General features: G+C 37.8%; 1 protein-coding gene across 6 annotated transcripts in view; it reads left to right on the top strand.

Moving 5' to 3' along the window:
* ARFGEF1 (ARF guanine nucleotide exchange factor 1) overlaps positions 1-16,820 on the top strand; it is a 146,718-nt gene that overhangs the window by 85,863 nt on the left and 44,035 nt on the right. For all 6 annotated transcript variants that reach the window (XM_073018135.1, XM_073018134.1, XM_073018136.1 and 3 more), the window contains 2 exons: positions 3,836-4,007; positions 6,022-6,173. In XM_073018135.1, the coding sequence (XP_072874236.1) occupies positions 3,836-4,007; positions 6,022-6,173 (324 nt within the window). The remainder of the gene's footprint in view (positions 1-3,835; positions 4,008-6,021; positions 6,174-16,820) is intronic.

Raw genomic sequence — 16,820 nt, 5'->3', positions numbered from 1 at the left:
ACCCTGTCTCAAAAAAAAAAAAAAAAAAAAAAAAAAAGTTTCAAACTTCAACAGTAGAGGGATTAGTATAATGAACTCTAATGTACCCATTACCTGCCTTCCACAGTTATCAACTTATGGCCAGTCTTCTTGTATCTGTATCTCTTCCCTCCCCTAGATAATTTTGAAGCAGATCTCAGATATCATACCATTTCATCTGCATTTATCTCAGTATGTTTCTCTAAAAGAGAAGTACTCTAATTAAACATAACCATCGTACCTAAAAAGTTAATCATAGTTTAAAGATACCTGATACCTAGAAATGTTCATTTCTTTTGCCTCATAAAATTTATATTTCCTTCTTAAATATTAAAGAACTGTCACTTGATTTCTGATATCTACCAAAAAAGTTTGATTTTATAGTTTTAGTATTTTTTGCTTAGTTTCTAAAAACACACATTGACATCCTTGGGTAAAATTACCTTTATAAATTATTTGCAAGGATTTCTTAGTACTTCTAGGGGTAGGTATCTAATGATATTTGTTATTCTTAGGATGTAAAATAAATTACCTACTTTCTAGTCTGAGATGTATTGGAAAAATTAAAATTTATCTGAAATTTGAGATTAACCTTTGCAGTATAGGGATATTTTGTGTCTGTTTTGAGATGTTTAAAGCAGAGTAGATAAGGAGAGTATATACCAAACCTAAAGTAAGAATGTATACAATTATATACGTATGTATATACATATGATTATAGATGAAGTTACTCCTGTTTTAAACACAATATTGAGCAACTATGCATTTACCACAAATGTACTTGATTTTATATAGGACTTTAAAAAATTTATTAAAGATTTTAATAATTCAAGATTTGCCTCTCGCATATTATTGGTGGTATAGTCAAAGCAGCTCACCTTCAGGGCTTTTATTATCGAGCGTGATGACTTTTACTCTATGGCTTTATAAGGTAGTTCATAGTTGAGGTTTTTTTGTATTTGTGTTTTTTGTATTTTAACACCAGAATTTTCAGTCTAATTTTTTCATTTGATTTTTCAATCTAAACTAGAATATTTTAACCTGGGTTTACATACATTTGGTTTTAAAAGGCTATGCTTTAAAAGATATTTGATTCTATAAATGAATAAGCAGTATTATTTACACCTGTGCAATGTCTTCCTATACATACATACTTATGTGATTTTGAAGAAATATTAAAAATTCCTTTTATATTTTTTCATAAGTACCCAGACTGTGAAAAGTTTCTAAGGACATAGCAGTTAGAGAGCGTTACCTTCACAACATTATCCCGTCTTCAATGTAACAGTGCCTGTTTGCAGAACACGTGCTTGAAGTCCTAGTCTAGCGGTGGCAACTGCTTGTTGTCCAGCTGTTCCTTAGTAGCTTGCTGCCTGGTGTCATGTGCTGCTATGCAGCCTGCAGCTGTAGAACAGCTTGTGAGTTTCTATGAAGCTAAGTAATCTGTTAGAAAATTGTACCCATGATCTTGGCCTCAGTTGATTTAGGTAACTATAACAAATGACAACATTTTAAAATACAAATAACTTTAAAGGAATTTCTTAAAACTAATTCTCATTCTTAGTTCTTTTCAAACTTAAAATATAGATGGATTTTAACAAGCTGTTTATGTTCCCTTTTCACCCAGAATATTTATAGTTATGCTATTTTTTATGTAGTGTGTGAGAGAGTCAGTGATTTAAGAAAAAATTTTAGGCATATTTAGAACACACTTAATTTTTGTGTATACAATAATCATCAGTAGTAACAACTGGCTTTAAGTGATTTAAACACTAAATAAGACACAGCTTAATACAAGCACATGAGGATAAAAGTCAGGAGTAGAATATTCCATAAAAGATGTCAGGAGAAGAAGAGTCAGATTTTGTTTTATACAGCTTCAGACTTCCACTGTGACAGAAATGTTCTGTGTGAAGCAGTGTGCTTTATTTTGGGGACCTGAAAGCAAAGTATTCTGTACACCCACATATGGGATCCCTAACCCAGATCCAGAAACAATAAACTGCTACTTCAGATTTTCTGTCAAGACTTTTCGGCCGGGCGCGGTGGCTCAAGCCTGTAATCCCAGCACTTTGGGAGGCCGAGACGGGCGGATCACAAGGTCAGGAGATCGAGACCATCCTGGCTAACACGGTAAAACCCCATCTCTACTAAAAAAAAATACAAAACACTAGCCGAGCGAGGTGGCGGGCGCCTGTAGTCCCAGCTACTCAGGAGGCTGAGGCAGGAGAATGGCGGGAACCCGGGAGGCGGAGCTTGCAGTGAGCTGAGATCCGGCCCCTGCACTCCAGCCTGGGCGACAGAGCCAGGCTCCGCCTCAAAAAAAAAAAAAAAAAAAGGCTTTTCTTTGCTTCTGATTGACATAATGCTAAAACATTTTACCATGCTTAAAATTTCCAGGTGATTTTAATCTTCCTTTACTTCTTACTGGCAGCAGTGTGTAGTCTTTTATTTTGTTATTCCTGGTGTGTTTTTTAAGCATTCACCTGAACTTTAGTTAAAAAAGCTTCTTTCTTTCATTTTTTTTTTTTTTAGTGCGGTGACTCAAGATGAGTTTTTGAAGTTGTAAGATGATAGCATTTTATCCCATTAAATGATACGTTACGCTTGAAAACTTTCATGATAATATTTTTACATTTTTGTAGGAAAAGCACTCCTGCCTCCCTTTCTGACATGTTAGAAAAATCTGTTTGCAGAATAATCTGAAGTAAATAAGTGTATGTATCCCAGTTACATTTTCTGAAAGTTTTGGTTCCTCTGTACTTTTGCTTTTTGTTTGAGACAGGGTTTTTCTATGTTGCCTAGGTTGGACTTGAATTCCTGGGCTTGTGCCATCCTCCTTCCTCAGCCTCCTGAATAGCTGAGACTACAGGCACATAACACCACACTCTCTATAGTTATTTTTGCAAGCTTCTGATGACTCGCTTGATTATTTTTCTGTGTACTTTCATGTAAATTTACAGGAATCATATTTTAAGAGTTTACCTTAAGTTCTTTGTGGAAGGTGGTAGAAATATACTTAATTAAATAAATATCTTTTCAGAGACATCATATAAGATGTAGAAATATATTTAATTAAATAAGTGTCTCTTCAGAAGCATCACATAAGACTTCTGGGTTTTTTCTATCTAGGTTTCTGGAAGTAAAGTGTAAACATTTTGGCTATGCTAGTTCCCAAGTTTGTTAATAGGCCTACCATCTTACAGACTCCAAACTTGTATTCCACAGCTTTATCAAGGTGCAAAAGGCATTTCGGTTTAGGGTACTCTTACACAGGACAAAACATTCCAAGGATACTTTGTATAGATCACCTGACATAATTCAGTTGCCACAGTGACTCAGAGAGATTGTTATCTGGTTTTAAATAAATCTCAGGTATTGTTATGCTTATACCCATTGTATATAAAGTCAACTTTAAATTCATTACAGCACATTTATGTTCTTCTACACTAAGATTTGAATGTGTTCGATACCTTTGTTTCCAATAATTGTCATGGCCCTATTAAGAGATTGCAGGAGCTCTTAAACCTTGGGCAAAAACAAATATTTTCATTGTTCAACTTCCCTCCTTTCTGGTTGCACATTACTCATGTCTACCTCAGAGCGTGAATTAGTTTATGCCAGAATGGGTCTTTTCTGTATTGCCTTCATTTTCTGTGATTTTTTTTTTCATTTTTATCTATATTTTGTTGAATGTTTTCCAGTTTCTATCCTCAAAAGTATTTACAAAATCTCTTATGTAAATATTCATATCCTTAAAATACAAGTGTAACCTTTATGTTAATTTTTAGGAATTATAATGGTTTTTCATATTTAGGTGAAAAATAAAATGACAAAGGAACAGTACATTAAGATGAATAGAGGTATCAATGACAGTAAAGACCTTCCTGAAGAGTATCTATCAGCCATCTATAATGAAATAGCTGGGAAAAAGATATCAATGAAAGAAACAAAAGAACTAACAATCCCTACAAAATCAAGTAAACAAAGTAAGTATCTAAATTAATTGAATTCTGATTGTTCAAGGGGGAAAATATGGGTTCCTAAGAGTTTTTCACTTATGGTCAGGTGTGGTGGTTTGCATTTATAGTCCCCAGCTACTCAGGGAGGCTGAAGCAGAAGGATCACTTGAACCCAGCAGTTCGAGACCAGCATAGGCAATATAGCGAGGTTCTTGTCTCTAAAAAAGAAAAAACTTTATAATTTAAAAGAGAGTTTTTCACTTTATTTAGAATAAAGTAACCTTAGAAATACTGTTAAGAACCATGTTTTGATGAGAAATATTATAATAGAGTTTGGTGATGTGGTTGTATTTTTTCCCCCACATTCTGAAGAAAGATAACACTGACCAGTGATTAGTGGAAAATGGTATACATTATATGCATGTGTCAGTGTGTATTTAATATACTCGGATCCATTTAGTAGTTAACCTCAGCAAGGATTTGGAGGTCATAAAGAGTAGTTAGACTCAATAATCAGGCTTCAAGACCCTTGTCATTTTTTCTTCTTCCTCATCATCTTCAAGCAATATATTTCCATTTGTTCATCTTTTATTACACATAAACGGAAGCTGAAAGTAGGGATGATTGGAAGAGGTGGGGAGACTTAGGATCAGGTGAGAGCTCATAGAGTTAGAAATTGCTACCTCAAACAGACCACAAGTTATATCACTATAGAGTCCCTAGATCTAACTAGCACCAGGAGGCACCTGTGAACCCAGCCCCCTTCTAGACACTCTGTACCTGTGGACAGTGGTAATTAAGTTTGAGCTGAAATCTGACTACAGGAATGAGATGAGGGTAATGGCTCAAGAATATAACAGTAGTATAGAAAGAGGATTCTTACATTTCTGAGCACTTCTACTTGGAACTAAAATCTCAAGTTTAAACAAAGTACAGTAGTAAAATCCAAATGGCAGGAGAAAAGAATATTATATATTGTATCATCCTCATATCCCTCTTTTTCTGTCCTGTTTTATATGTGGTGGTAGGGAATAAGAGAAGCTGGAAATGGGAAGGAGATGGTGGTGTGCTGAAAACACCAAAATTACCCTGGAGTTAAGTTATGGCCAGTTGTTTTCTTGTTAACTCAGGAGCTGTCATTCAAACCTGTGTGGTACAAAGATGCCATTGCCTCTTTTTTTTTTTTTTTTTTTTTTGTTTGGTGACGGAGTGTTGCTCTTGTTGACCAGGCTGGAGTGCAATGGCATGATCATGGCTCGGCGCGATCTCGGCTCACCACAACCTCCACCTCCTGGGTTCATGCGATTCTCCTGTCTCAGCCTCCCAAGTAGCTGGGATTGCAGGCGTGTGCCACCACACCTGGCTAATTTTTTTGTATTTTTAGTAGAGACCAGGTTTCTCCATGTTGATCAGGCTGGTCTTGAACTCCTGACCTCAGGTGATCCGCCTGCCTCGGCTTCCCAGAGTGCTGGGATTACAGGCATGAGCCACCACACCTGGCCAGATGCCATTGCATTTTACCTCTCTACTCTTCTCCAGTTCCATGTTTGGGTTGTTTCCCTAATAATTTTATTGTGACAGTTATACCTACTCGTTTCCCTTTTCATAGGTTTTCCACTTATTCCTGACTCCCAGTCTAGGTATTTATTTTTTGAGGCAAAATTCATATAACATAAAATTAGCCATTTAAAAATGAATAATTCAGCGGCATTTAGTACATTCACAGTGTTGTGCAAGTACCACCTCTAATTCCAAAATATTTCATTATCCCAAAATGAAACTCCAAACGCATCAAGCAATTACTCCTTATTCCCTCTCCCCCGAGCCCTGGAAAATACCAGTCTAGTTTCTATTTCCGTGGATTTTACCTATTCTGGATTTTTCATTTAGGTGGAATCATATAATATGGGATCTTTTGTGTCTTGCTTCTTATGATTATTTTTAATTAGTGTTGGTGGTGTTTATTATTTGATAGTAAAACATCAAAATAGAATTCTTAAATGTTTTATATTTTAAATGCTGATAGTGTTTATTGTTTCAGATGTAGCCAGTGAAAAACAAAGACGACTTCTGTATAACTTAGAAATGGAGCAGATGGCCAAGACAGCTAAAGCACTCATGGAGGCCGTGAGCCATGTTCAGGCACCTTTTACAAGTGCAACACATTTGGAGCATGTGAGGCCCATGTTTAAGGTTAGAATTTTCAAGTAACATCTGATTGCAGTGTACGGTTATATATAACTGTACATTGATAATATTTTTAAGTTAAGGAAGGGATACAGTGATATAACACATTAGTGTGGACCTATTGAGGTGAAATTCATATAACATGTTATTTAGGACATAGTAGATACAAATTTTCTATTACTTAGAACAAGAAGAGTTACTCACTATAATTAATAGTTGTGTAATCCTGGGAATTAAGAATAGAAAAGTTTTGGAGAATGATCGTTAATCCTTGGCCCGATTTTCTGTAAGTTAATCATGCTTAAATCTTTGGAGTTAACTCACATTTCAAATGATCATGAGGCTCTTGTTTTCTTCAAGTGCTTTGGGCCCAGGAACTTATATCAGGCTTCTGAGTATGCCTGGGGCCCAGAAAGTAGGGTAAGGAATGGAAGAGAATATTATTTGTTTGCGGGTTGATTTAGTGAGAATGATACTTACTCTTTAAAGTTTGATTTCCCATTCCTTCTTCATTCTCCATCCTTTCTCCAAATTCCAGAATGAGTAAGCAGTGCATTACAAGAGTTGTAGCAAAGTGGAGTGGTGTCTAGTTAAGTTTGAAAAGGGAAAGTTGGTAAAGTATATTCCTGTTCATGAGATCATATGGCAGGATAATCTGTGGAGGCTAAAGATCATAATCTGATGCTTACTCTGATTCTAACTACACGTGTGTGTGGGTAGTAAAAGATGACTACGGGATTCTTGTGCTTCCTTTTAGCTCCAAAATTTTGTAAGTACTTCTACCTCTTCTTCAAGGTCCATGTGATACACTGTTTCTAAATGTTGATGAAGAATCATGAGATGAGAGTGAGCTTTTATGATCTGTTCTCTGGATTTGTTGTAGTTTATTTAAACATCCTCCAAACTAGAATTAAGAATCTTTTCCCGGCCAGGCGCGGTGGCTCAAGCCTGTAATCCCAGCACTTTGGGAGGCGGAGACGGGCGGATCACGAGGTCAGGAGATCGAGACCATCCTGGCTAACACGGTGAAACCCCATCTCTACTAAAAAGTACAAAAAACTAGCCGGGCGAGGTGGTGGGCGCCTGTAGTCCCAGCTACTCCGGAGGCTGAGGCAGGAGAATGGCGTAAATCCGGGAGGAGGAGCTTGCGGTGAGCAGAGATCCGGCCACTGCACTCCAGCCTGGGTGACAGAGCCAGACTCCGTCTCAAAAAAAAAAAAAAAAAAGAATCTTTTCCCTCAATGCCATTTCTGCTACCACAATGCTACTCCAGACACCCTCATTTCTCCCTCTGCTTACTGTGGCATTCTCCTAACAGGCGTCTTCATTTCTACTTTTTCACTCCTCTTACCCATTTATAGAGACCAGAGTGATCGTTTTAAAATACCAAATGAAATGCCAGTTTCTTACTTAAAGCTTTTTATTGGCTTTGCATGATACCATGAAACCTGACACACCCTTGGTGTCTGTAGACTTTCTGTGATCTGGCTCCACCTGCCTCTCCAATTTCATCACTAGATCTCTTCTGTCTCTTACTATGCCGCAGTCACACCAGCATTTTTTGGTTTCTAGAACATCTTAAGTTATTTTCTCTTCAGGGCATTCATATGAGGTATATCCTTTGTCTAGAATGTTCTTTCCTTCTTTGCCTGAGTAGTTTCCAGTTTAAATATTACCCTTTCAGCCAGGCATGGTGGCTCACACCTGTATTCCCAGCACTTTGGGAGGCCGAGGTGGGTGGATTGCTTCAGGTCAGGAGTTCAAGACCAGACTGACCAACATGGTGAAACCCCATCTCTACTAAAAGTACAAAAATTAGCCGGGCTTGGTGGCGTGCACCTGTAGTCCCAGGTACTTGAGAGCTGAGACAGGAGAATTGCTTGAACCTGGGAGATGGAGGTTGTAGTGAGCCAAGATCAGGCCACTGCACTCCAGCCTGGGTGACAGAATGAGACTCTGTCTCAAAAATAAAAATAAATAAATATCACCCTCTCTGAGAGTTCTGCACTGTCCCCTCTAATCTAAACTAGGTCCCTAATTCATAATATTCTATGCCTTTCCTTCAATATATCTATAGATTTATCTATCCATCTGTCTGTATGTCTATCTGTATGTATGTCTGTGTACAGATTTGTGTGCTCCTCAACTTACGATGGGATTATGTCTCAATAAACCCATTATTTAACTGGAAAATGTATTTAATACACCTAACTTACAGAACGTTATAGCTTAGCCTTGCCTGCCTTAAACTTGCCCAGGATAATTACCTTAGCCTACAGGTGGGCAAAATCATCTAACACAAAGCCTGTTTTATGCTACAGTACTGAATATCTCATGTAATTTATTGAATGCTATACTGAAAATGAAAAACAATAGTATGAATATATTTTAAAGTCAAAAAATGGTAAATTGAACCATTGTAAGTTGGGAACTGTCTGTATATACATTATTTATATACATTTATGGGATAAGGAACTACATCTGTTCATTTTTCCCAACATCGATCATAGTTCCTGGCTTGTGTTAAGTACTCAATGAATAAACATTGGCTGGGTAAAAGGAATGAATGATATATTCCTGGAATGCAATGTGTAATATTAAGGGATATAAACTTTTTTTGAGATAAAGCAAAGACAAAAACAAAGTTTATCTTGTTAGAAACAAGATACAGTGTCACTTATAGTCTTCAAACATTATTGCACTTTATCATAATTTGACAAAGCATTCATGAAACAATCTGTAGACTAGTTTTAACAGACAAATAACATCTGTAAGCAGGCATGACTGTCCTAAATTGTTTACTATGTATGAATTTTACAAACATTATTTATAGTAATGGTAGTGGTGGCGCTGGAGAGTGTTGCACCTTCTCCAAACTGCACAGTGAGAACCACTATTTTGTGGGATGTCTCTTCACTTTGTTGATTGTTTCCTTTGCTTTGCAGAAGCTTTTTAACTTGATATGTCCATTTGTCCATTTTTACTTTGGTTGCCTGTGCTTATGGGGTATTCCTCAAGAAATCTTTGCCCAGATTAATGTCCTAGAGAGTATCCCCAGTGTTTTCTTACGGTAGTCTCATAGTTTGAGGTCTTAGATGTAAGTTTTTAATCCATTTTGATCTGATTTTTGTATATGGGAAGATAAAGGATAAAGGAGTTTGATTCTTTTGTATATGGATATCCAGTTTTCCCAGCACTGTTCATTGAAGAGACTGTCCTTTCTCCCAATGTATGTTCTTGGCACCTTTGTAAAAAATGAATTCAGTAGATGTATGGATTTATTTTTGGGTTCTCTATTCTGTTCCAGTGATCTACATATCTCGTTTTATGCCAGTGCTATGCCATTTTGGCTACTATAGCTCTGTAGTATAACTTGAAGGCAGGTAATGTGATTTCTTCCAGTTTTGTTCTTTTTGTTCAGGATAGCTGTGGCCGTTCGGGTCTTTTTTGATTCCGTATAAATTGTAGATTTTTTTTTTTCTATTCCTATTAAGAATGTTATGGTATTCTATAGATCGCTTTGGGTAATATGGACATTTTAGCAATACTGATTCTTCTAATCCATAAACAAAATATCTTTCAATTTTTCTGGTGTCCTCTTCAGTTTCTTTCATCACTGTTCTATAGTTTTCATTGTAGAGATCTTTCACTTCTTTGGTTAATTTTTAAAATTTCTTTCTTAGATTGTTCACTGTTGTCAAATAGAAATGCTACTGAATTTTGTATGTTGTTTTTTGTATCCTGCAGCTTTACTGAATTTATCAGTTCTAATAGTTTTTTTGGTAGAGTCTTCAGGCTTTTCTGAATATAAGATCGTATCACCTGCAAATAGGTAATTTGACTTCTTCCTTTCCAGTTTGGATGTCTTCTATTTCTTTCTCTTTTCTGATTGCTCCAGCTAGTTCTTCCAGTACTTTGTTGAATAACAGTGGTGAAAGTAGGCATCCTTATTGTGTTTCAGATGTTAGAGGAAAGGCTTCCTGTTTTTCCCTTTTCAGTACAATACTAGCTGTGGTCTGTTGTATATGGCTTTCATTATGTTGAGAAATATTCCTTCTATACCTACCTTTTTGAGAGTTTTTATCGTGAAGGGATGTTGAATTTTATTAAATGCTTTTCGAGCATCAGTTGAAATGATCATATGGTATTGTCTTTCATTCTGTTGATATGATGTATCACATTGATTAATTTGTGTATGTTGAACCATCCTTGCATCCGTGGGATAAATCTCACTTGGTCATGATTAATAATCTTTTAAATGTGTTGTTGAATTTGGTTTGCTAGTATTTTGTTGAGGATTTTTGCATCCATGTTCATCAGTGATATTGGCCTGCAAATTTTTTTTTTTTTTTTAATGTGTCTTTGCCTGGTTGTGGTATCAGGATAATACTGGCCTTGTAGAATGAGTTTGGAAATACTCCCTCCTCCTCTGTTTCTCAGAATAGTTTGAATAGGATTGGTATTAGTTCTTTAAATGTTTGGTAGAATTTAGCAGTGAAGCCATCAGATCCCACGCTTTCTGTTGCTGGGAGACTTCTTATTATGGCTTTGATCTCATTGCTTGTTATAGGTCTGTTCAGGTTTTGAACTTCTTCTTGGTTCAATCTTGGTAGATTCTGTGTGTCTAGGAATTTATCCATTTCCTTTAGATTTTCCAGTTTACCGGCATTTAGTTGCTCAGAGTAACCACTAAGAGAATCCTTTGAATTTCTGTCGTATCAGTTGTAATGTCTCCTTTTTCATCTCTAATTTTATGTACTTGTGTCTTCGGTCTTTTTTTTCTTAGTCTTGGTTAAGGTTTGTCAAGTTTGTCTGTCATTTCAGAAAACCAACTTTTTGTTTTGTTGATGTTTTGTATTTTCAAAATTTCAATTTCATTCATTTGTGCTCTGATCTTTATTTTCTTCTACTAATTTTGGGTTTGATTTGCTCTTGCTTTTCTAGTTCTTTAAGATGCATCATTAGGTTGTTTATTTGGAGTTTTTCTTCTTTTTTGATGTAGGCACTAATAGCTATAAAATTCGCTCTTAGTACTACTTTCACTATATTCCATAGGTTTGGATACGTTGTATCTTCATTATCATTTGCTTCAAGAAATTTTTCAGTTTTCTTCTTAATTTCTTCATTGACCCACTGGTCATTCAGGAGCATATTCTTTAATTTTCATGTGTTTGTATTGTTTCTAACATTATTCTTGTTATTGATTTCTAGTTTTATTCCATTGTAGCAGAGAAGAGGCTTCATATTGTTTCAGTTTTTAAAAATGTTTTCAGATTTGTTTTGAGTCTTAACATATGGTCCGTCCTCTAGAATGATCCATGTGCTGAGGAAAAGAATGTGTATGCTACTGCTGTTGGATGAAATATTCTGTAAATATCTATTAGGTCCATTTGTTCTGTAGTGCAGATTAAATCTGATGTTTCTTTGTTGGTCTTCTGCTGGAAATTTGTCCGATATGGAAAATGAGGTGTTGAAGTCTCCAGCTGTTATTGTATTGGGTCTGTCTCTGTCTTTAGCTCTAATAATATTTGCTTTATATATTTGGGTGCTCCAGTGCTGGGTGTGCATCTGTATATATGCAGACACATACACACACCCTCACACAATTGCATATCCTCTTGCTGAATTGACCTCTTTATGATTACATTTTGGCTTTCTTTCTTCCTAGTTTTTGTCTTGAAATATATTTTGTCTGATGGTAAGTATAGCCACTCCTGCTCTTTTTTGCTTTCCATTTGCATGCAATATCTTTTTCCATCCCTTTATTTTCTGTCTGTACATATCATTGTAGGTGAAGTGTTTCTCTTGTACACAACAGATCATTGAGGCTTGTGTTTTTATTCATTCAGCCACTATATATCTTTTTATTGGAGAGTTTAGCCTATTTATATTCAGCATGACTATTGGTAAAGACTTACTCCTCCCATTTTGTTATTTTCTGGTTGTTTTGTGGTCTTTTCTTCTTTCTTTCCTTCTTTCCTGTCTTCCTTTTAGTGAAGGTTATTTTCTGTGATGGTTTGATTTAATTTCTTACTTTTTATTTTTTGTTTATTCATTATAGGTTTTTTTGGTTTGAGGTTACTATGAGGCTTGCAAGTACTATCTTACAACCCATTATTTTAAGCTGATAACACTGCTTGCATAAACAAATAAACAAGTAAAAATAAAACTAATAACTCTACACTTTAATTTGTTCCCCTGCTTTTTAACCTTTTGTTGGTTTTGTTTATACCTTATTGTACTGCCTGTGTCTTGAAAAGCTGTGGGTCATCTTTCTGTCTTACTACGTAAGAGTATTTTACATGTCACAGTTACAGAGTGTTATAATGCTATTTTTTTCTGTGTACTTTCTATAACCAGTGAGTTTTGTACTTTTAGATGATTTCTTCTTACTCATTAATGTCCTTTTTCTGATTGAAGTACTCCCTTTAGTATTTCATGCAGAACATGTCTGGTATTGAAATCCCTCAGCTTTCATTTGGGAAATTACAGCTCTTTCATGTTTAAAGGATAGTTTCACCAGATATGTACTATTTTCAGGTAAAAGTTTTTTTTCCATAAGCACTTTAAATATGTCATACCACTGTACCCTGGCCTTTGTGGTTTCCACTGAATAGTCTCCTGCCAGACATATTGGAACTTCCTTGTATGTTATTTGTTTCTTTTCTCTTCTTGCTTTTAGGGTCCTTTATGTTTGACCTTTGTGAGTTTAATTATTAAAAGGCCTTGAGGTAGTTTTCTTTGGGTTACATTTGTTTGATATTCTATAACCTTCTTGTACTGGATACTGTTATTTTAATGTAGGTTTGGGGAGTTCTCTGTTGTTATCCCTTTGAATAAACTTTCTACTTCTATATCTTTCTCTGCCTCTTTGAAGACCAATAACTTTTAGAATTGGCCTTTTAAAGCCATTTTCCAGATTTTATAGGTGTGCTTCATTCTTTTTTCTTTTGCCTCCTCTGACTGTATTTTTTTCAGATAGCCTGTCTTCACGCTTACGAATTCTTTATTCTGCTTGATCAGTTCTGCTATTAAGAGACTCTGATGGGGCTGGGCACTGTAGTTTATGCCTGTAATCCCAACATTTTGGGAGGCTGAAGTGGGCAGATCGCTTGAACCCAGGAGTTTGAGACCAGTCAAGGCAACATGGCGAAGCCCCGTCACTACAAAAATTAGCCAGGTGTAGTGGCTTGTGCCTGTGGTTCCAGCTACTAGGAAAGCTGAGGTGGGAGGATTGCTTGAGCCTGGGAGGTGGAGGTTGCAGTGAGCTGTGATGCCACTGCACTCCAGCCTGAGTGACAGAGTGAGATCCTCAAAAAAAAGAAAAAGAGAGAGAGAGATTGCTTTTTATCTTTCCTTTTCTTTTTTTTTTTTTTTTTTTTTTTATTGAGATGGAGTCTCACTTTGTCACCCAGGCTGGAGTGCAGTGGCATGATCTCAGCTCTGCAACCTCCGCCTCCCAGATTCAAGCAGTTCTGCGTGCCTCAGCCTCCTGAGTAGCTGGGATTACAGGCACCTGCCACCATGTCTGGCTAATTTTTGTATTTTTAGTAGACACAGGGTTTTGTCATGTTGGCCAGGCTGGTCTCAAACTCCTGATCTCAGGTGATCCGCCCACCTCGGCCTCCCAAAGTTTTACAAGCGTGAACCACTGTGCCTGGCCCGCATTTTTCGACTGTGGAATTTTGTTTGATTCTTTTTTATTATTTTAATCCTTTTAAAAATTTATCTGATGGAATTCTGAATTTCTTCTGTGTTACCTTGAATTTGAGTTTCCTCAAAGCAGCTCTTTTGAATTCTCTGTCAGAAAGGTCACATATATCTCTTTCTCTAGGATTGGTCCCTGGTATTTAGTTCATTTGGTGAGGTCATGTTTTCCTGGATGGTCTTGATACTTACAGATGTTCATTGATGTCTGGGCTTTGAGTAATTAGGTATTTATTGTAATCTTCTTAGTCTGGGCTTGTTTGTACCTATCCTTGGGAAGGCTTTCCAGGCATTCAAAAGGACTTGATGATATGGTTTGGCTGTGTCCTTACCTATATCTCATCTTGGATTGTAGCTCCCATAATTCCCACGTGTCATGGGAGAGACCCAGTGGGAGGTAATTGAATCTGGGGGGCAGGTCTTTTCCCATGCTGTTCTTGTGATGGTGAATGAGTCTTATGAGAACTGATGGTTTTATAAAGGGGAGTTCCCCACACAAGCTCTCTCTTGCCTGCTGCTGTGTAAGACATGACTTTGCTCCTCCTTGCCTTCCACCATGATTGTGAGCCTTCCCAGCCACATGGAACTGAGTCCATTAAGCCTGTTTTTCTTTATAAATTACCCAGTCTTGGGTATGTCTTCATTAGCAGCTTGAGAATGGACTAATATACTTGGGTATTGTGATCCATGCCATATCTGCTTTAGGGGACATCCCAAGCCCAGTAACGGTGGGTTACTTGCAGATTCTGTAGTTCTTGCAGACTCATAGAGGTATCACCTTAGTGGTCTTCAATAACATTCAGAAGAATTCTCTGGATTACCCCCCAGGTTCCAGGTAGGTCCAGAGATACTATCTTGGAGCCAGGGACATGAGTCAGAAACCTTAGGAATCTACCTGGTGTTCTGTTCTACTGCAGCTGAGCTGGCACTCAAACTACAAGACACAGTCCTTCCCACTCTTCCCTCCCCTTTTCACAGGCAGAGGAGTCTTAGCCCGTGGCCATCACCACCACAGGCCCATGGGGAGTACTGCCAAGCTACTGCTGATGTTCACAAGGGCCAAGGGCTCTCTCATGAGCTTGTCTTGAATGCTGCCAGGCTGGGACTCACCCTTCAAGGCAGTGATCTTCCCTCTGGCCCAGGACAGGTACAGAAATGCCATCCCAGAGCTAAGGCCTGGAATAAGGTCTTCAAGAGCCCACTTGTTGCTCTACCCTTCTGTGGCCAAGCTGGTACCTAAAGTGCAAGCCAAAGTCCCCTTTACTTTGTCCTCTGCAAGAAGGAGTCCCTCCCCATAGCCACCACAGCTGGGAATACGCTGAGTCTCACCCGAGTCCCACAGTGTGTTACCTGGATATCACTCTGGCTATTCAGGGCCCAGCGGCTCTTTAGTCAGCAAATGATGGATCCTCTGAGGACTGGGCCCTTCCCTTCAAGGCAGTGGGTTCCCTTCTGGCCTAGGATGTGTCTAGAAATCAGAGCTAGGACCTGGAAAGGAGGCCTCACACCTCTGCCTGGTGCCCTATCCTACTGTGGCTGAGCTGATTTTACAGATGCAAGACAAAGTCCTCTTTATTCTTCCCTCTCCTTTCCTTAAGTATAAGGAGGGAGTCTGTTTTGGAGCTACAAGCTATGCTTCGGGGAGGGGTGATGCCAGCACTCCCTTAGCCACCCTAGCTGGTGTCTGAGTAGGTTGTGTATCCCCCATGTCCACTGCCTCCAAGCCCAGCACAGCTAGACCTTGCCTAGGAGTTGCAGTCCTTGTGGCCTAGACTGATTTTCAAGTTTATTTAGGGCCCCAGAACACTTTAGTCCATGCTGGTGTGGCTTGCTGGAACTCAGGTTCCTACTGCTAGGATGGGTGATGCCTCTCTGGCTGTGGCTCATCTGAATGCTTCCTCTGTGGGTGGACATCAGCTCAGTTCAGCTTTCTACTGTGATGGGATGGCACTGAGTTCAATGTAAAGTCTCACAGTTGCTGCACTGTCCCTCTCCCAAGTACACAGATTTTCTCTCCGCAGCACAGGGCCGCTGATGGGAGATGGGGGAGGGATGGCATTGGTGATTTAAGACTGTCTTTCCTACCCTCTTCGGTGTCCCTTTCAGTGAAACGAAGTTAAAACCAGCTACTGTGAGTGCTCACCTGTTTCTTGGTTCTTAAGAAGGGGTGTGTGTGTGCACGTGTGTGTCTGTGTGTGTGTGTAGATAGTTGTTAAATTTGGTGTTCCTGCATGGGGGATGATTGGTGGAGCTGTCTTTTTGGCCCTCTTGTTCCTGCATATTATCCATTTTTAAGAACTTTTTAATGTATTGCCAAACTGTGTTCCACAAAGGTTTGTACAGTTATGAGTGCAGTTTAACTGCTGCCTGGATATTATTTAGTTGTAATTTGATAGGAGAAATCATTGTCTTTGATTCCTAAAGGAGTTAAACATTTTTTTTTCACTACCTTAAGAACCATTTGTATCTCTTCTTGTGTAAAATATAACTCAGGTTTCCAAATAGATACGCTGTTTCTCCACAAAATGTGTAAGTTATTGCTGTCATATAGTACTTTGTAGTTTAGAAGTACTGCACTTACGTTTCTCACAGCTTCTCTCTGTAGTGGCAGTTCAAATATAATAGATGAAGAAAAGTGAGGTTCAGAGAGATTAAATAAGTGGCAGAACTGAGACTAGAACCTAGGTTCTATGGCTTATGTTTCTTTGTTTAGAGATCATAAATGTTTACTTCTCAACTTTCTGAAGTTTAGAAACAAAGCTCTGGGTAATTGCTTTCCTTAGTAATGCTGAATACTTTATAGATCTTTTAGAAATTTGGTTGTAATTTCTATAGCACACTGATAGAAACATTTTTCATCTTTATGGCTGTATGGCTATATATAGTTTTTCTTTATGATGACCACTTAAAAGGAGTTGAGTACTTTTACATCAGACATTTCAAAGT

This window comes from Chlorocebus sabaeus, chromosome 8 (assembly GCF_047675955.1).
Source record: "Chlorocebus sabaeus isolate Y175 chromosome 8, mChlSab1.0.hap1, whole genome shotgun sequence".
NCBI lineage: Eukaryota > Metazoa > Chordata > Mammalia > Primates > Cercopithecidae > Chlorocebus > Chlorocebus sabaeus.
The sequence above is the reverse complement of the archived record's forward strand: the minus strand, read 5'-3'. Positions and strand labels throughout refer to the sequence as shown.